Source organism: Canis lupus, chromosome 35, assembly GCF_048164855.1.
Source record: "Canis lupus baileyi chromosome 35, mCanLup2.hap1, whole genome shotgun sequence".
NCBI lineage: Eukaryota > Metazoa > Chordata > Mammalia > Carnivora > Canidae > Canis > Canis lupus.
Genome location: NC_132872.1, coordinates 6,305,173 through 6,326,740, shown reverse-complemented (window position 1 = coordinate 6,326,740; position 21,568 = coordinate 6,305,173). Strand labels below are relative to the sequence as shown.

The following is a 21,568-nucleotide window of genomic DNA, read 5'->3' as shown; positions in this document are numbered from 1 at the left end:
ATGGTATAAAACTCAAAATCAATTACAAGAAAAAAAAAACCTGAAGAACACAAACACATGGAGGTTAAACATGGTACTAAATAACCAATGGTTCAACAAAGAAATCAAAGAGGAAATAAAAAATTAAGACAAATAAAAATGAAACACAACATTCTAAAATCTATGGGATACAGCAAAAGCAATTCCAAAAGGAAAGTTTAGAGCAATAGAGGCCTACCTCAAAAAACAGAAAAATCTAAAATAATCTAATCTTATACAAAAGAACTAGAAAAAGAAAAACAAAGCCCTTAGTTAACAGAAGAAAAAAGTAATAAAGACTAAGCAGAAATACAATAGTAAAAAAATAAATAAAAATAGAAAAGACCAATGAAACCGCTTCTCTGAAAATATAAACAAAATTAATAAACTTTTAGCAAATTCATCAAGGAAAAAAGAGAGGGCCCAAATAAAATCAGAGATGAAAGTGAGGTTACAAGTAACACCACAGAAATAAGTTGGACAATCTAGAAAAAATGAAATACGCAATCTTACAAGAATGTATCAGGAAGAAACGAAATCTTATCAGACCAATTACTAGTAATGATACTGAATCAGTAATCAAAAAAGCTCTCAACAAACAAAAGTCCAGGATCAACAGGCTCCCATGTGAATTCTACCATTTAGAGAAGAGTTAATATCTACTCAAACTACTGCAAAAAATTTAAAATTTAGAACACTTCCAAATTCATTCTACAAAGCCAACATTACCTTGATACCAAAAACAAAGACACTACAAAAATTATAGGCCAATAACCCTGACATACATAGATGCAAAATTCCTCAATAAATGTATTCAACAATACATTAAAAATACATTAAAAAATCAAATTCATCAATACATACATCAAGTGGGATTTATTTCACAGATGCAAGGATGGTTCAATATTCACAAATCAAATACATGATACACTACTTTAACAAAGGAAAAAATCATATGATCATCTCAATAGATGCAGAAAATGCACCTGACAAAATTCAACAGGCATTTAAGGACAAAAAATCTCTCAATAAAGTATGTATAGATGGAAGATACCTCAAAATAATACAGGACATATCTGACAAACTCATAGCTAACATCAGAAAAGCTTAGAGAGCTTTTCCTCTAAGATTAGGAACTAGTCATGGATGTCCACTCTTACCACTTTTATTCAACATATTCTAGAAGTCTTAGTCACAGCAATCAAACAAAGAAAAAGAAATAAAAGGAATCCAAATTGGGAAGGAAGAAATAAACTGTCACTGTTTCCACATGATGTGGAGTAAGGGATAGGGAGAGATAGGTAGGGGGCCATGAAATCAGGCTCACAAAACAAATCCAAAAATGCTGAGATATAAGGAAACCAGAGATAAGGAAATAGACCAGATCATCTGGCCCGGGATGTTAGGGAGTAGGGAGTATTTTTCTTTGGCAGCTACAGTGTAATCACAGAAAATGACCAGACCACAAAGACAGAAGTCATTAAGTAAGTCATTATCAATAGTCCTTGCTCAAACTAAGAATCTCAAGGCCACAAGAATCTCAAGGCCACAAGCTCCCTGGATAAGTGTTCAATAAAAGACTGGCCTAAAAACCTTCAATGGCACAACCCTGTAGGGACCCTTCTCACGCCTGAGAGCTCATTCTGTATCCTTGCTTAATGAACTTCATTGCTTTACTCAGTCTCTTTTGCGAGATTTATTCTTTAATTCCATGAGATAAGAACATAACTCTCCTGCTTGAATATAATACTACATATAGAAAACCCTAAAGATTCTACAAAAAAAACCCTATTAGAATGAATGATTTCAGTAAATTTGCAGGATATAAAATTAATTTATAGATATGTTGTGTTTTTATATACTAATAACAAAGCAGCAGAAAGAGAAATTAAGAAAACGATCTCATTTAAAATTGTATCAAAAGAATAAAATACCGAGGAATAAACCTTAACCAAGGAGGTAAAAGACCTGTATTCTGAAAACTGTTAAGACACTAATGAAAAAAACTGAAGATGACACAAATTAAGTGTAAAAATATACTGTGCTCATGGATTGGAAAAATAAATATTGTTAAAATGTCCATACTAAAAGTAATGTACAGATTCAATATAGTCTCTACATTGGCATTTTTCACAAAACTAGTACAAATGAATACTAAAACTTGTATGGAACCATATAAGACCCTCAATACTGAATAGCCAAAGCAATCTTCAGAAAGAACAATAAAGCTGGAGGTATCATGTTCCCAGATTTTAAACTATACTACAAAGCTACAGTAATCAAAACAATATAGTACTGGCACATAAACATATAGATGAATGGAACAGAAGAGAGCCCAAAAATGAACTCACACTCCTATGGTCAATTATCTATGACAAAGGAGGCAAGAATATACAATAATAGTCTCTTCAACAAATATTGTTGGGGGAAATTGGAAAACTACACGCAAATGAATAAACTTGACCACTGTCTTTTATGCAAAAATAAACACCAAATGGATTAAAGGCCTAAATGTAACACATGAAATTATAAAACTCCTAAAACAAAACACTGGCAATAAACTCTTAGACATCAGTCTCAGTAATATTTTTTATTTTTTGTGTATATTTTTTATTGGAGTTCAATTTGCCAACATCTAGCATAACACCCAGCGCTCATCCCGTCAAGTGGCCCCTCAGTGCCCGTCACCCAGTCACCCCAACCCACCCACCTCCTTTTCCACCATCCCTTGTTTGTTTCCCAGAGTTAGGGATCTCTCATGTTTTGTCACGCTCACTGATATTTCCCACTCATTTTCTCTTCTTTCCCCTTCATTCCCTTTCACTATTTTTTATATCCCCCAAATGAATGAGACCATATAATGTTTGTCCTTCTCTGATGGACTTACTTCACTCAGCATAATAGCCCTCCAGTTCCATCCATGTTGAAGCAAATGGTGGGTATTCGTTGTTAACAAAGCCTGAGTAATATTCCATTGTATACATATATCACAGCTGCTTTATCCATTCATCTTAAGACGGACACTGAGGCTCCTTCCACAGTTTGGCTACTGTGGACATTGCTGCTAGAAACATTGGGGTGCAGGTGTCCCAGTGTTTCACTGCATCTGTATCCTTGGGGTAAATCGCCAGCAGTGCAATTGCTGAGTCATAGGGCAGTTCTATTTTTAACTCTTTGAGGAACCTTCACACAGTGTTCCAGAGTGGCTGCACCAGTTCCCATTCCCACCAACAGTGCAGGAAGGTTCCCCTTTCTCCATATCCTCTCCAACATTTGTTGTTTCCTGTCTTGTTAATTTTCCCCATTCTCACTGGTGTGAGGTGGGATCTCATTGTAGTTTTGATTTATATTTCCCTGATGGCAAGTGATGCAGAGCATATTTTCATGTGCTTGTTGGCCATGTCTATGTCTTCCTCGGTGAGACTTCTCTTCATGTCTTTTGCCCATTTCATGATTGGATTGTTTCTTTGCCGTTGAGTTTAATAAGTTCTTTATAGATCTTGGATACTAGCCCTTTATCTGATACGTCATTTGCAAATATCTTCTCCCATTCTGTAGGTTGTCTTTTAGTTTTGTTAACTGTTTCTTTTGCTGTGCAGAAGCTTTTTCTCTAAAGTCCCAATAATTCATTTTTGCTTTTGTTTCCCTTGCCTTCATAGATGTATCTTGCAAGAAGTTGCTGTGGCCAAGTTCAAAAAGGGTGTTGCCTGTGTTCTCCTCTAAGATTTGATGGACTCTTGTCTCACATTTAGATCTTTCATCCATTTTGAGTTTATCTTTGTGTATGGTGTAGGAGAATGGTACAGTTTCATTCTTCTGCATGTGGCTGTCCAATTTTGCCAGCACCATTTATTGAAGAGACTGTCCTTTTTCCAGTGGATAGTCCTTCCTGCTTTGTTCCAACTCTCTGAAGAAAGTCCATGGTATTTTGATAGAGATTGCATTAAACGCGTAAATTGCCCTGGATAACATTGACATTTTCACAATATTCATTCTTCCAATCCATGAGCATGGAATATCTTTCCATCTCTTTGTGTCTTCCTCAATTTCTTTCAGAAGTGTTCTGTAGTTTTTAGGGTATAGATCCTTTACCTCTTTGTTTAGGATTATTCCTAGGTATCTTATGCTTTTGGGTGCAATTGTAAATGGGATTGACTCCTTAATTTCTCTTTCTTCAGTCTCATTGTTAGTGTATAGAAATGCCACTGACTTCCGGGCATTGATTTTGTATCCTGCCACACTGCCAAATTGCTGTATGAGTTCTAGCAATCTTGGGGTGGAGGCTTTTGGGTTTTCTATATAGAGTATCATGTCATCGGCGAAGAGGGAGAGTTTGACGACTTCTTCGCCAATTTGAATGCCTTTTATTTCTTTTTGTTGTCTGATTGCTGAGGCTAGGACTTCCAGTACTATGTTGAATAGCAGTGGTGAGAGTGGACATCCCTGTCTTGTTCCTGATCTTAGGGGAAAGGCTCCCAGTGTTTCCCCACTGAGAACAATATTTGCCGTGAGCTTTTTGTAGATGGCTTTTAAGATGTTGAGGAATGTTCCCTCTATCCCTATACTCTGAAGAGTTTTGATCAGGAATGGATGCTCTATTTTGTCAAATGCTTTCTCTGCATCTATTGAGAGGATCATATGGTTCTTGGTTTTTCTCTTGCTGATATGGTCAATCACATTGATTGCTTTACGAGTGTTGAACCAGCCTTGCATCCCGGGGACAAATCCCACTTGGTAATGGTGAATAATCTTAATGTACTGTTGGATCCTATTGGCTACTATCTTGTTGAGAAGGTTTGCATCTGTGTTCATCAGGGATATTGGTCTCTAATTCTCCTTTTTGGTGGGGTCTTTGGTTTTGGAATTAAGGTGATGCTAGCCTCATAGAACGAGTTTGGAAGTGTTCCATCCCTTTCTATCTTTTGGAATAGCTTTAGTAGAATAGGTATGGTTTCTTCTTTAAACGTTTGATAGAATTCCCTTGGGAAGCCATCTGGCCCTGGACTTTTGTGTTTTGGGAGGTTTTTGATGACTGCTTCAATTTCCTCCCTGGTTATTGGCCTGTTCAGGTTTTCTATTTCTTCCTGTTCCAGTTTTGGTAGTTTGTGGTTTTCCAGAAATGCATCCATTTCTTCTAGATTGCCTAATTTATTGGTGTATAGCTGCTCATAATATGTTTTTAAAAGCATTTGTATTTCCTTGGTATTGGTTGTGATCTCTCCTTTTTCATGATTTTATTAATTGGAGTCTTTTCTCTTTTGTTTTTAATAAGGCTGGCTAATGGTTTATCTATATTATTAATTCTTTCCAAGAACCAACTCCTGGTTTTGTTGATCTGTTCCACAGTTCTTCTGGTCTCTATTTCATTGAGTTCTGCTCGAATCTTTATTAACTCTCTTCTTCTGCTGGGTATAGGTTTTATTTGCTATTCTTTCTCCAGTTCCTTTAGGTGCAAGTTAGCTTGTGCATTTGAGTTTTTTCCAGTTTTTTTCCAAGATTTTGAATGGTTGCATCTTCATTCTCATTAGTTTCCATAAATCTTTTTAATTCTTCTCTAATTTCCTGGTTGACCCTTTGATCTTTTAGCAGGATGGTCTTTAACCTCTACATGTTTGAAATCTTTCCAAATTTCTTCTTGTGATTGAGTTCAAGTTTCAAAGCATTATGGTCTGAAAATATGCAGGGGACAATCCCAATCTTTTGGTATAGGTTAAGCCCTTTCTCCAGTATGTGGTCCATTCTGGAGAAAGTTCCATGTGCACTTGAGAAGAATGTGTATTCAGTTGCGTCTGGATGTAAAGTTCTGTAAATATTTGTGAAATCCATCTGGTCCAGTGTATCATTTAAAGCTCTTATTTCTTTGGAGATGTTGTACTTAGAAAATCTGTCATTTGTAGAAAGTGCTGTGTTGAAGTCTCCCAGAAATAGTGTGTTATTATCTAAGTATGTCTTTGGTTATTATTTGATATACGTGGCAACTCCCATATTAGGGGAATAAATATTCATGATTCTTAGGTCCTCTTGTTGGATACATCCTTTAAGTATGATATAGTGTCCCTCTTCATCTCTTACTACAGTTTTTGGGATGAACTTTAATTTATCTGATATGAGGATTGCTACCCCTGCTTTCTTTCGAGGACCATTTGAATGGTAAATGGTTCTCCAATCTTTCAGTTTCAGGCTGTAGGTGTCCTTAGGTCTAAAATGGGTCTCTTGTAGACAGCCAATGGATGGGTCTTGCTTTTTTTATCCAGTCTGAAACCCTGCGTCTTTTGATGGGATCATTAAGCCCATTCATGTGAATTTTGTGTCCTCATAATACCTATTTAGTCCCTGTTTTTGTGGATTATTTCTTTGGACTTCCTTTTTCTTTTACAGAGTCCCCCTTAATATTTCTTGCAGAGCTGGTTTGGGGGTCACATATTCTTTCAGTTTCTGCCTATCTTAGAAACTCTTTATCTCTCCTTCTATTCTGAATGAGAGCCTTGCTGGATAGAGTATTCGTGGCTGCATGTTCTTTTTTTTTTTTTTTTTTTTTTAAAGATTTTATTTTTTTTTAATTTTTATTTACTTATGATAGGCACACAGCGAGAGAGAGAGAGGCAGAGACACAGGCAGAGGGAAAAGCAGGCTCCATGCACCAGGAGCCCGATGTGGGATTCGATCCTGGGTCTCCAGGATCGCGCCCTGGGCCAAAGGCAGGCGCTAAACCGCTACATTACCCAGGGATCCCCGTGGCTGCATGTTCTTCTCATTTAGGACCCTGAATATAGGGATCCCTGGGATCCCTGGGTGGTGCAGCGGTTTGGCGCCTGCCTTTGGCCCAGGGCCCAATCCTGGAGACCCAGGATCGAATCCCACATCAGGCTCTCGGTGCATGGAGCCTGCTGACCTTCACAGCTTGGGGGCGCCAGGAGGCAGGAGCTTCCTCGCTGTCCTGTGCCCTCCCCGCCTCTGCCTGTCCTGGGGGAGCACAGGATCCTGGGCTGTGTCCCCCGTTTCCCGGGGATCTGGGGCCTGTGCTGCTGGAATCACGCACCCGGGCCGAAGCTCTCGAAGGCAGCAGGGCGCAGCCCCCTCAGCCCGGAACCGCGGCCTGAGTTTCTCCTGAGGCCCTTCAGGGTGCGCGCTCCAGCCCTTTATGGAACTCGGCCCACGGTCTGTGTGGTGCTCTCCCTGGGGCGCACCTCCTCTGTTAGTGACTCTGGGAGACTGTGGAGACTCCACTGCCCCTCCTGCGGTTCTGCCGGAGTTCCCGGCTAAGCGCCTTTCTGTCTGGGAAGAATCTGGTGCGGATTTTTAAATTTCCTGCTTCTCTGGGGCTGGGCTTCCTGTCCCGGAGGCTCTCCCGGTGGGCCTTAGCCCAGCTCCTCGCAGGGGCCCCTCCCCACTTGATTCTTTTTTATTTATTTTTCCATCTCCCTACCTTTCTAAATTTTTATTTATTTATTTATCTATTTATTTATTTATGATAGTCACACAGAGAGAGAGAGAGAGAGGCAGAGACACAGGCAGAGGGAGAAGCAGGATCCATGCACCGGGAGCCCAACGTGGGACTCGATCCCGGGTCTCCAGGATCGCGCCCTGGGCCAAAGGCAGGTGCCAAACCGCTGCACCACCCAGGGATCCCCTCCCTACCTTTCTAGAAGCGAAAACCCTTCTCTCTGTAGCATTCCAGCTGTTCTCTCTTTAAATCTCAGGTCGAACCGTAGGTTTTCAGGATGATTTGAAAGTGATCTAGGTAAGTTGGTGGGGACAGGTGACTTGGGGACCCTACTTCACCATCTTGCCCCCCCCCCCCACCCCCGAGTAATACTTTTTTGGATGTGCATCCTCAGACAGGGCAACAAGAGCAATAATGAACTATAAGGACTATGTCAAACTGAAAAGGTTTCATACAATGATATAACAGCCACAAAACAAAAAGGCTATCTACTGAATGGGGAAGATGTCTGCAAATGATATATCCAATAAGGGGTTAATATCCAAACTCAACACCAAAAATGACCCTCAAACAATTCAATTAAAAAATGGGTAGAGAACCTGAATACACATTTTTCCAAGGAACATATAGATGCCCAAAAGATACATGAAAAATGTTCAACATCATTTATCATCAGAGAAATGCAAATCAAAACCACAATGAGAAATCACCTCACATCTGTCAGAATGGCTAATATAAAAAGGACAAGAAATAAGTTTTGGCAAGGATGTGAAGAAAAGGGAACCCCAGTAGCAATTGCTGGTGTGAATGTAAATTGGTGTAGCCACTATGGAAAACAGTATGGAAATTCCTTAAAAAAATAAAACTAGAAATACCTTACAACCCAGCAAATCCATTAAGTATAATTATCCAAAGAAAATGAAAATACGAATTCAAAAAGATATATGCATGCTGTCTTCACTCCAGCATTATTTACAATAGTCAAGATATGGAAGTAAAAAAAAAAAGAAAAAAGAAAAAAAAAAGATATGGAAGTAACCTAAGTGTCCATCAATAGATGGATAAAGAAGATGTGGTATATAAATACAATGGAATGTTACTCGGCCATAAAAAAGAATGAAATCTTAACCATTTATGATAACATAGCTGGACTTAGAAGGAATTATGCTAAGTGAAATTAAGTCAGAGAAAACCAAATGCCTTATGATTCCACACTTATACGTAGAATCTAAAAAAACAAAACAAAGGGGTGCCTGGGTGACAAAGTCAGTTAAGTGTCTGACTGTAGTTTTCAGCTCATGTTGTGATCTCAGGGTTGTGAGATCAAGCCCCACACTCAGCGTGAAGTCTATTTGACATTCTCTCTCCCCCTCCTTCTCCTGCTCATGCTCACTCTCTAAGTGGATAAATCTTTTTTTTTTAAGTAAACAAAACAAACAAATCTATAAAAACAGATATAAACTGGTGGTTGCCAGAGGGGAGAGGAGTAGGGGAATGGACAAAATAGGTGAAAAGAGGTACAAACTTCCAGTTATAAAATAAGTCACAAGGATGTAAAGTACATCATACGGAATACAGTAAAAAATATTGTAATACATTTATGTGGTGACAGTTGATAATTAGACTTACTGTGATATGATGATTATTTCACAATGTGTATATAAATGTTGAATCACTGTACAACTGACACATAATATTGTATATGAACTATACTTCAATTTAAAAAAAGAGCAAAAGAAACATAAAAAAAAAATCAGAGGGAAAAAGCACCCTAAGTTTTTACTAAGATATAGCTGTCCTCTGAGATCATCATTCCTCTCACCAAAACTTTTTACCTGAAACTCCTCTGCAAAGTAATCACAGCAGATGGAAGCTTCTTTAATCTTTTTCTAGTTTGGAAACCCTTCCAATAAGCTTGAATCAAGCAAGCTGCTTGATGTAGTTTCTGAAATTAAAGGCCAGAATTAATTTAGAGACATCTCCACAAAAGTCTTTTTTAGCAATTAACCTCTTAATAAAATATGAGGCCTGGGCAAGTATTAATCTCTAACTCTAATAAGCTGGGCAGGAGGCAACAATTTCATAGATCCAGGACAGGTAAGCTCTAAGAATATTAAACCTGGTCTCCCAAAGGAGGTACATTAGACAAGATCCACAATGTATTCAAGATATAGTTGATAAGCTCTGCATTCTCCTTAATTAACATTATGTCTATTCCTTCTATTCCTTTTATAAGGATTTTATAATTCTGCTTCTTTAATGCTTTACCGACTTTGCTTGACTCATGCTGGGCCTCACTTATTCAAGCATTCAAGAGGATAAAGAACTTTTGAAACAGGATAAAAAAAAAAAAAAGCTGTACGGTTAAAAATTTGGTCCATAAAGGCTCCTTCACTCATCACACATCAGAACACCAACTGCTCTGAACACTGTGGGGGGGAGGGGGGAGATAAGAAAAGAGAAAAGACAGCAAATAAAAGATTTAAGAGGCTACCACTCTCCAGTATTTTGAAACTAAAATGTTTTACTGAAATGTCAGCAAATATTCAAATTAATTTTATAATTTATTACCTGATCTTCTACTTCCTGATAGACCTTAGGGGTTAAAAGGGCAATAAGCTGTCCAAGTTCTTGACTAAACTCTGTCCCAGGCTCATGTTTGTTTAATAGACTTCTGAGTCCTGAAATGGAATAACAAAGGCACAACACTTAATAATAAAATATGATTTGTTATCTAATCAGTATTAATTAGAGGTTAAAAAGTCTGGTTTAGAAACGAATACAACAGCAAGATTAATCACCTGATTTTTCTTTTTCTTAAAGATTTCAAGATTGAGATCTTTAGGATATTTCTCTAAGAGTTTTTATGTGCTCATCTGATGCAAAGGCTGTCTACTCAATATCTTTAATTAAAAAAAGGTAAGTGGGATCATTGTGGTAAGTCAAAGAGTAGAGATTTTTTTTTCCTGTTGGAACATAAATATCTTAAACAGAAACATTTTTAACATACTGAGTAAATGCCTATATTGTGGAAGTATTTAAACAGGTTATTATTAGTCATTCTTAAAGAAAATACTACTAAATTAAAATATACAGTATTATACGTAATTTGGGGCAAATCAATAGGTTACTGAGCAATTATTATACGAGACATGCTATAAATACTGCATTTACTATATTATGTTTTATTTTGGGATAAGTACTATTTCTAAGCACACTGGAATGGTGTATTACAATGTGTGTATTCAAAATAAAGTAAAATGCCCTTGGGTGTATAAGGGGGGAAGCCACCATATGGATCTGTCCATGTCTTTATGCTCTCTTCAAAACTCAAGTTCTCAGCAGTATTAACAATTGTAAAATATCTTGAGGAAACTGAGTAAGTTCTATTGAGAATAGGAGATGAACTGTTCAAGTGAAATTCCTTTATAATGAAGTCTGTTAGACATTCACATTTTTTTCATTTTAATTTAAATTCAATTTGCCAACATATAGAATAACTAACACCCAGTGCTCATCCCATCAAGTGCCTTCCTCATTGCCCATCACCCAGTTACCCCATCCCTCCACCCACCTCCCGTTCTGCAACCCTTTGATTGTTTCCCAGAGTTAGGAGTCTCTCATGGTTTGTCTAATTTTTCCCACTCAGTTCCCCTCCTTTCCCTTTTAATCCCTTTCACTATTTTGTATATTATCCATGAGTGAAACCATATGATGATTGTCTTTCTCCAAGTGACTTATTTCACTCAGCATAATACCCTTCAGTTCTATCCATGTTGAAGCAAATGATGGTCACATTTCTATAGAAGAAATCTAATTACAGAATTTAAAAATGTGTATCTGGCAAGTATCAATTAAAGAGCTCTGTTATTGGCACCTTTTCCCCCTCTCTATTCCTATAACATAAAATAATTAAAATGTTCATATAGTAATGACTGAAAGGTAAGTTATCAGGCATGATTTGAGACCCTCTGTAAGTCTGAATACTAAATACATCATAATGTAATGTTCTACCCTTTAAAAATTTCCACATGATATGGCCTTGCATTAGTGAGTATATGCATTTGATTTTAGAGGTGAGGAAGATTTTTTGTTTGCTTTGAGAAACAGCAGTGAGAGATCTGATGAGTAAATATTAACTGATGTTAAGATCAAAAGGGCTGTCAGTCTCTCAAGCACAGCTCTATTTTCTCTGGTAAAGTTCATCTTGTTAAGGTCACCAGTCTTTATGGTCATTATTTTACTATACTATATGGTATACTTCATACACAACTTTTTTTGTTTGCTTTTGTTAGAGAAGGAGTAAGTATCCATTGTAACCTCATCAACAAAGTACCATAAACATCTCTGAGACATGGAGCTAGCCTGATTATATATAAAGACCTTTCCCTGAATTAGTATCTGTTGTAATAGGGTTTTATCTGCACACTTTATTGACTTTTTTCAAAATACAAGAATTTTAGTGATTGAATACTTCTATAACAAGGAGTACACTGTTTAATCCCCATCACTATTTAACCACTAAATTGTATACCTGAAATTAATATTACACTGCCTGTGAACAACTAGAATTTAAATAAAAACTTTAAAACTATATAGGAATTTTATTTTCCATAAACCATCAATAAAAATGTCTTTTTGATACTCTCCAGTAAAGAAAGAATATATGCACTACCTTTGTAGCAGGCACTTAGTCTCAGTAAAATCAAAATTTCCTGATGAGATTCAGTCATCAGCAGTAGGAGCTTTGTAGCAGTACTTCTTATGACTGGGTTAGGAGTTGATAAAAGCTTGAAAACAACTTCATCTAAAATTGAATGTAGGATTTTTCCTTCTATTCTGAGTAAATCACCACTAATAGAAAAAAAAAAAAGAGATAAAGAATATACCATTACTAATGGATGCATAGGTATCATTAAAAAATTAAAGTTTTAGCAACTAGATGCCTAACTGTGCTGAAATGCAAGAAGATAACCCATTTTTTAAATAGATAGCTTAGTTCCAAGAATACATCACATTCAATCAATTACTGTTAATTGAATTTCTACTGTGTGCAATACACTATGCTAGGTAAAACAGGGAATACAAGTAGCTAGAATGGCTTCTCTTCTGAAAAACCTGCAATCAAATTGCAGAAGAAAGATAAATGTACAGAATATTAAATAGATGATTCAAAAACTTCAAAGCAACAGTAAGAGGAAAATCACAAAACAGTACATGGGTCATTGCTTAATGATGTATGAAGACAAAAATGCTATAGGAATTCAATTATCATGGATTTAATATAGGAGAAATTTACCTTTCCTTTAGTATCTTCTTCATTAACACTAACAACTATCATCTTGTATTACAGATATGATGAAAACTTATCTGGAACTTAGAAATAGTCAAAAGAGATCACTGGGTATCTTTTACTTCCCCTTCCCAAAGGAATATGTGATTTTCTAGGGATGTGTACCTTTGCTTGATTACGTATTTATTGTTGATTAGATTTTACAATTCTGTAAAAGTAGAGATTGGCTTATAGAAAACAAGTAACAATGATTCTTATCTGAGAGTAATGCAAATAGATTGTTATTCAACAATACAAGTGGATTTTATCCAGTAGGAAAAATAACTATAAAGGTTACTATTTATTGTTCTATAACACATCAATCAGATTTTTTAACTATTAGCAAATTCATTTCAGTATTCCTTTGACAAACCAATCTATAAATCTCCCCTCCTCAAATTCTCCTTTGAACCTATTTAACATCTTACTGGTTCCTTCATTAGTAAGTGAGTAGAATAAAATTTTTGTTTTCACACGTCTTACCACCAGTATCATGATAATGAACATCTGTTGTGTCACAAAGTTTCCTTGTGTTTTATTGTAGCCCCCCCCCCCCCCCTTCTCCATCTCTCTGGTAGCCTATCCCAGACAACAATTGATTTGCTTTCTGTCACTATAAATTGGTTTACATTTTCTAGAATTTTATACAAATTGCATCATATATATATTCATCTAGATTGTCACATGTATGAGTAGTCATTCTGAGTAGTAGTCTATTGTATGGACATACCATATATTTTATTCACCTGTAATGGACAATTGTTTCTAGTCATTGGCTATTACAGATAAAATTGCTATGAACATTTATGTACAAGTCCTTGTATGGATATATGCTTTCATTTTTCTTTGGCAAATACCTAGAAGTAGAACGGATGGAAAATATGGTATGTACACATTTGTTAATAAAATGTCAAACTAAAATAAAATAAAATAAAATAAAATAAAATAAAATAAAATAAAATGTCAAACTATTTTCCAAAATGATTATACTATTTTATCACACCCACTAGCAGTGTTTGATTCCTCCGTATTCTTGTCAACACTTGGGTCAGTGTATTAAATTTTAGTCATTTAACAAGTGTATAATGATATTTCTCTAATGACTAATGTTGCTGAACATCTTTTTGTGTGCTTATTTGTCATCCATGTATCTTCTTCATGAAGTGTCTGTTCAGGTCTTCTGCTCATTTTTCACACTGGGCCTTTTGAAAAAATTTTTGACAGCCTTTATATATTCCAGATACAAACACTTAAGATATATGCTTTGCAAGTATTTTCTGCCAGTCTGTTTTGTCTTTTTTCATTTCCTAGGCAGTGTCTTTTAAAGAGCGGACTTAAAATTTTGATGAAGTCTAACCAATTTCTTCTTTTGTGGATTTTACTTTTGGTGTCCCAGTGAGACAACAAAGGTTGTCTTTGTTGCAACTCAAGGTTATAAAGGCTATTTTTCTTCAAGAAGTTTTGTTGTTTAAATTTTACATTTAGGTCTATTATACATTTTGAATTAATTTTTGTAGTGGCTAAGAGGTATAGATTAAAATTCTTTTTCTCAAATATTGATAGCCAACTGTTCTATCACTCTGAAAAAGACTATCCCACTGAATGATGGTCACACCTCTTGAAAATCAATTGTTCATAAATGTGTAAGTCTATTTCTGGGTTCCATTCTGTTCCATAGATATATTTGTGTATCTTTGCATCAACACCTCATTGTCTTAATTATGCTAGCTTTATAAAGTCTTAAAATTGGGTAATGTTAGCTCTCCAACTTAGTTCATTTTCAAAGTTGGTAAGGTTATTTTATATCTTTAAGTCCTTTGATTTTCATATGAATTGTAGAAATCAGTTTGCCAATTTCTACAAAAATGAGATTTGAGTGGGATTGTATTTAAAATATGTATCAATTTGGAGAAAACGGAGATTTTAATATTGCATTCACATCTATCAACATGAAGTATATTTCCATATTCTTTAATTCCTCTTAGCAATGTCTTTTTATAGTTTTAAGTGAGTAGGTCTTCACCACTTTTTGTCAGGCTTAACCCTACATATTTCATATTTTTTATTGTATTTTAAGTTGCAGTATCTTAAAATTTCAATTTCTGAATATCAAACGATGGGTATAAAACTTCAATTTATATGTGTGTGTATATATATATATATATATATATATATATATATATATATATATATACATATATAAATATATAAAGATTTTATTTATCTATTCATGATGGAAAGAGAGAGAGAGGCAGAGACACACAGGCAGAGGGAGAAGCAGGCTCCCTGCCAGGAGCCTGACATGGGACTCAATCCCGGGTCCCCAGGATCACGCCCTGGGCTGAAGGCAGTGCTAAACCGCCGAGCCACCCGGGCTGCCCTCAATTTATATTTTTATACTGATTTTATATCCCACTACCCTTGCTACATTCACTTATTAGTTTTAGTGGCTTCTTTGCACATTCCATTGTTTTTTCTACATAGATGACAATGCTGACTCCAAATATAGAGAGAGCCCTGTTTCTTCCTGTCTGTACAAATAATTTCTTTTTCTTGCTTAACTGTATAGGTTAGGAACTCCAATACAATGTTGAATAGAAGTGATGGCAATGGAGATCCTTGTCTTGTCCATGATCATATAAGGAAAGCATTTAGCATTTTACCATTAAGTAGGTTTTTCCTAGATGCCTTTCATCAGACTAAGAAAGTTCTATCTTCTACTAGTACCACGCTGAAAGTTTTTCTTTTGAAATATCAGGAATGGATAATAGATTTTTCAAATGCTTTTCTGTGTCTATTGATATGTTTTTCCTTTTATTAATAAGATGAATTACACTGTTTGACTTTAGAATACTATACCAGCCCTGAATTCCTAGAATAAACCCAACTTATTAAAAATATATTAACTTTTTAATATATTGCTAGATTTTAATATAATATCTTTCATTTGTTATCAAGTAATGCTGACCTCATATTATGAATTGGGAAGTATTTCCTCCTCTTTAATTTTCTGGAAGAACTTGTTTATGATTATTTCTTCATTAAATATTTAGTAGAATTTACCAGTGAAAAAGCTGTCTAGTCATGGAGTGTTCTTTGTAGGAAGTGTTTTAGATACAAATTCAATTTCTTCATAGTTATAGGCTATTCAGATTATCTACTGCTTCTTGTTTTTTCTGTTGCTTCTTAAATTTTGGTAGTTCGTGTCCTTCAAAGAACTTGTCCATCTCACATTAACAACCATAAAGTTGTTCACATTATTTCCTTATAATTTTTAATACCTATAACTTTATTGTAATTTTTAATACCTAAAACTTTATTATATTGTTTCCTAATTCCTAACATTGGTAGGTTGTATTCTCTTCTTTTTTTTCCCTGATCAATCGTGTTACAGGTTTATTAATTTCATTGATCTTCTCAAAGAACCAGCTTATGGTTTCATTGATTTTCTCTATTGTTTTTGTTTACTATTTTACTGATTTCTGCTTTGATCTTTATCATTTTCTTTCTTCTAAGATTTTATTTTTTTAAGTAATTTCCACATCCAACATGGGGCTTAAACTTGTGAACCTGAGATCAAGAGCTGCACACTCTACCAACTGAGCCAGCCAGCATCCCTATTATTTTCTTTCTTTTCATTGAATTTAATTCCCTCTTCTTAGTTTTTTAAAGTGGAAGCTAAGGTCAGTGATCTGACACTTCTCTTTTCTAATACAGGTATCCCCTGCTTTTCAAAAGTTTGCATTACAACACTTGCTCTCTATGAAATACTTATATTAGAACTCAGCTTTTTTGCTAACTAAAAGAAATCAGAAGATTGTTGCTTTTACAAAAAAGGTGAAAAAAGTAAAAATAGCATTCAGCATTTGTTATAGAAGCAGTGTGCATCCCAAGAAGCCAGAGTGGTACCACCGAACTCCTTCCCTGGGAACTGCACTCAGTATCTCAGCATCAAACTGCCATCACTTTGAACTGCCTGTATCTGTGCTTTATCTCAATTTATTCTGTGCATCCTTTAGTAAGATGTGTCTTAAGGTATCAGCCTGGGAGGCTATTTTTTTGGGTCTTAAAAAGCTCAAAACTTTTCTCCATATAAATTAATGCTGTTTCTTTGCTTTATGCCATTTTGGCTTAGGAAAGGTTTTACAGGAATGCTTTACTTTCAAATAGTGGGGGAAATCTGTGTTGGTATTTAGTGATAAAAAATTCTTATTAAGGGTCGCCTACGTAGCTCAGTTAGTTAAGTGTCTGCCTTCAGCTCAGGTTGTGATTCCAGGGTCCTAGGATTGAACCACGTGTCGGGCTCCCTGCTCACCTGAGTCTGTTTCTCCCTCTGGCCTATTTGTCCTCACTCTCTAATAAATAAATAAAAATCTTTAAAAAGTTTTCCTATTAAGTATTGCTTTAATTTAGATTCATCCCAGAAATCTGCATATGCTGTTTTCATTTCTATCAATGTAAAAACAAATTCTAACTTAAATTTTTATTTCTTCTCTGTCCTTTGGGTTATTTAGATTATGTATTACCTTCCACACATTTGGGGATTTTTCAGAGGTCTTCTTGGTATTTTTAATTTAATTCCATTGAGGTTAGAGAACATACCTTGTATGACTTAAATCCTTTTACATTACACTAATTTATAAATAATACATTTATTTTCTTATTTTATGGCCCCAGAAATGGCCTATCTTTGTAAATGTTCCATTTGCATTTGAAAATAATGTGCATCCCAGCTGTTTGGTAGAGTGTTCTAAAAATGTCAATCAGGTCAAGTAGGTTGATATTGTTCAAATCTTCTACAGTCATAATTTTTTGTGTACTTATTCCATCAATTATCAAGAGAAGGGTATTAACATATTTCACTTTAATTGCATATTTGTCTATTTCTCCTTGCAAGTCTATCAATTTTTTCTTTGTATCTTGAAGCTCTGTTGTTAGATCAACAAATATGTTTTTTTTTTTTAGATTTATTTTATTTATTCATGAGAGATATACAGAGAGAGGCAGACATAGGCAGGGGGAGAAGCATGCTCCCTATGGTCAGTCTGATGCTGGACTCGATCCAAGACTCTGGGATCACAACCTGAGCCAAAGGCAGATGCTCAATAACTGAACCACCCAGGCATCCCCAATAAATGTTTTCTTGATGAACTGATTCTTTATTATTATGAAATAGCTGTCACTGGTATTAATACTTTGCTCTGAAATTTACCTTTTCTGACATTAATATAGACACTCCAGCTTATTTTTGACTAGGTTTAGCATGGTTTATCTTTTTTCATCCTTTTACTTTTAACTTATTTATGTGTTTCTATATTTAAGGTGAATTTCTAGAAGAATGCATATTGTTAGTTCCTACTTTTTTACTCAATCTCTCACTCTCTTCCTTTTAACTGGGGGGTTTTCCAACCAGTTATATCTAATATAGATAGGTTTAAATCTGTTTCTTGGTGACTACCTGTTCCATTGTCCTTTATTCACTTTCTCCTTTTTTTTTTTCTTTTACTGCCTTACTTTGGGATAAATATTACTTTATGATTTGTTTTTACTGCCTTTCTTGGCTTATTAGCTATAACCGCTTGTCTTGTTATTTTATTGGTTCATTAGGGTTCACAGCATATTACCTTCAACAGAGTCTACCTTCAAGTGATATACTATTTCATGTACAGGTTTTCCTAGAGTGTTCTTATGAAACCTTTTATAAGTCAAAACTGCATAAAGTGAAAAAAGCAATTACCATCTTGTAGAAGTGAAAATCAGCTTTGAATTTCTTTTGGTTAGCAAAAACAGGTACTAATGTAGGTGTTTTGTAAAAGCAGAGGCACAAAGCAAACTTTCAGATAATAGGGAAACCTATTTATAGTGTAAGAGCTTATAACATTATGCTTCCATTTCTTTCCTCATAGCCTTTATGTTATTGTTATAATACAATTTACTAACATATACGTGTAAACTCCTAAATACATTATTTTTGTATAAGCAAATATGATTATATTACATTACCATAAGAAAAATATCTTTTATAGTTAGCTATATGATTATCATTTCTGATATTCTTCAATACTTTGTACAAATCTACTTTCCTTCTGATTGAAGGACTTCCTTCAACATTTCTGGTACTGAGTCTCCTGGTGATTTCTGAAAAAGTATTTGCCTTTGTTTTTGAAATATATTTCCACTGGGTATAAAACTCTAGGTTTGATGGTTGCTCTCTTTCAGTATTTTAAAGATACTGTTCAACTCTTTCTCTTTGCATTGTTTTTGACAAGAAAGTTGCCATCATTTTTATCTTCATACCTCTGTATATAATGTCTTTTTTCCCCTCTGCCTGCTTTTAAGATTTTTCTCTTGCTTTACTGCTTTGATTTCTATGTATTTGGTGTCATATTTTACTGTCCTTGGGGTTTGATGAGCTATTGGAATGTGCAAGATCATAGTTTTCATCAAATCTGGAAAAATTTTAGACACTATTTCTCCAAATATTTTCTTCTGACTCCAATACCTCCTGTAGGTGCTCTAATTATGCCTATATAAAGGTGTTTAAAATAGTCCTACAGATCTCTAATTCACTGATGTGTTTTTCTTTTTTGGTTCCTTTTGTTTCATTTTTTAAAAAGTTTTATTTATTTACTCATGAGAGACAGAGAGAGAGGCAGAGACATAGGCAGAGGGAGAAGCAGGCTCCATACAGGTAGCCTGATGGGGAACATTGATCTTGGGACTTGATCCCGGGACTCCAGGATCACGTCTGCAGAACTTGGCAGGTGCTAAACTGCTGACAACTCCCCCCCACCCCCACCCCCAGGGATCCCCTCTTTTGTTTAATTTTGGATTGTTTCTATGGCTATGTCTTCAAGTTCGCTAATCTCCTATGTTAATTTGCTGTCAATCCTATCCAGTGTATTTTTCATATCTAGTTTGTAGTTTTCTTATCTACAAGTTCACTCTGGGTCTTATATAGGTCTCTATTCAACTTTTTGAAAATATGGAATACAGTCATAGTAACTATCCTAATGTCCTATTAATTCTAACATATATGTCAGTCTGGGTCAACTGATTCTTCTCATAATTGGTCCTGTTTTCCTGCATATTTACATGCCTGATACTTGCATGAATTTCATCTTGTTGGATGCTAGGTATATGTATATTCCTAAAAATATTTCTGAGTTTTCTTCTGGTTAGAAATTTTCAAATTCCATATACAAATCACATGCAACCAATGATTTCATAAAATTGGTATCAGATTGGTAATGGTTCTGACCAAAACTAAAATATCAGTAACTTTTTACAAAACCAAGCCACCTATTAATCTGTGGTATGTTCTAGAGCATCACTGCGATTGTAGTGACTCTAGATGTTTAGACTCCTATCTAAACATTTTTAGTTTGTGATAACTGTAAGAAATCATCACTTTATATTACTACAGGAAGAAGAAAAAAAAGGGATCAAAACAAAGATGGCACAAGTGGGATTTTCTCATCCTTTTAAAGCCCAAACAAAACATAACCACTTCTGCTAAACTTCCGCCTTTGTATACCTATTAATAAATATTTTTAAGACAAAGCCAGTTTTAGAAACCAGAGCAGTTACTTGGAAATAATTTGCTCCTTTTGGGTTCTGCTTTTATTTTGTTTGGATGGTCCAAAATAGCAGTCAATCTAGTGCTAATTATCCCCCAGTACTGAGATGAAACCTTCCTGAGTACTCTATCCAACGTTCCACTATTCATGAGGTTTTCCACTTCAGCTGTTGGGAGTCTGGCAATATTCTTGACTCTGTGTGAACTTCTGGTACTGTTCCTTTTCACTGTTTTTGGATTATTATTTTCTCTAACATTGAGTAGTTTCCTTATATCCATGTGCCAATCAGTACTCTATCAAATAACTGAAAGAGATTTTCTGACCTCTGGGGCTCTCTCTCTTAGCATGTAGCTCTTTCTTTGATGGTTTGTCTTGTGAACTCTAGCTGTTTTGTTCTCCCCAGACTCTCATCTCTACCTCTTCAACTCAGCCTGGCTAGGATACTCCTCTCTGAGCCACCGTCTGGAACCCTTTCAATGTTATGAGTGAGAAAAATTGTTAAGCTCACCTTATTCATTCCTTTTCCCTATGACTCACTTTCTTTCATTAACTTAAGTCCAGTTTCCTAAAAACTGGCTGCTTATTGTTTTCTAAGGTGGAAGGGTAAATCCATTTCTATTATTCCATCTCAAACACAAGTGGAAGTAAAATCTTGATAATTTTAATTCAGTTTTTAAGATCCATTTGTTTTAAAATCTATTTGGTACCAGTGCCCAAGGCCAAGATTTTATTACTTCACTTGGATTACTGTAGTTGCTTCCTCTAATTGTCTTCTTTGTCTAGACTTTTGTTCCCCCTTAAATTCTTCCTCCACATAGTGAACTGAGTAATACAAATGAAATATACATATTTTTATTCACTTTAAAAATCCTTCTGTGTTCCCACTACCTACAGATAAGATTTAATTTCCTCAACACAGCATATGAGCTCTTCATGACTTAAGTCTGCAGAACTTGGCAGCCACCTCCACATGCCATACTTTAAATGCTAGCAACGATGACTTGTACCCACTTTTTATCCTCAGCACATTTTTCCTTATTTCTGTGCATTTGCTTATATTGTTAGCTCTGCCTAGAAATATTGCTTTATCTTCTTCCTCTCTGGCTAATTTTTCATCCTTAAAGTTTCACCTCAGATGTTACCTTCTTCAGGAAGCATCATCCTTCAGTGTAGGATAGGAGCTCCTCTAATACT

The 21,568-nt window shown here is 35.4% G+C and overlaps 1 protein-coding gene and 1 long non-coding RNA gene across 3 annotated transcripts in view; one reads left to right on the top strand and one right to left on the bottom strand.

Moving 5' to 3' along the window:
* The window catches only part of IQCB1 (IQ motif containing B1), a 66,357-nt gene that overhangs the window by 22,612 nt on the left and 22,177 nt on the right, over positions 1-21,568 (bottom strand). For both annotated transcript variants that reach the window (XM_072811590.1, XM_072811591.1), the window contains exons 8-10: positions 12,138-12,316; positions 10,034-10,143; positions 9,298-9,407 (exon numbers count right to left, since the gene is read on the bottom strand). In XM_072811590.1, the coding sequence (XP_072667691.1) occupies positions 9,298-9,407; positions 10,034-10,143; positions 12,138-12,316 (399 nt within the window). The remainder of the gene's footprint in view (positions 1-9,297; positions 9,408-10,033; positions 10,144-12,137; positions 12,317-21,568) is intronic.
* LOC140624684 (uncharacterized) overlaps positions 1-21,568 on the top strand; it is a 33,591-nt gene that overhangs the window by 8,043 nt on the left and 3,980 nt on the right. The window contains exon 2 of the long non-coding RNA XR_012024137.1: positions 10,286-10,381. This is a non-coding gene — a long non-coding RNA (uncharacterized lncRNA). The remainder of the gene's footprint in view (positions 1-10,285; positions 10,382-21,568) is intronic.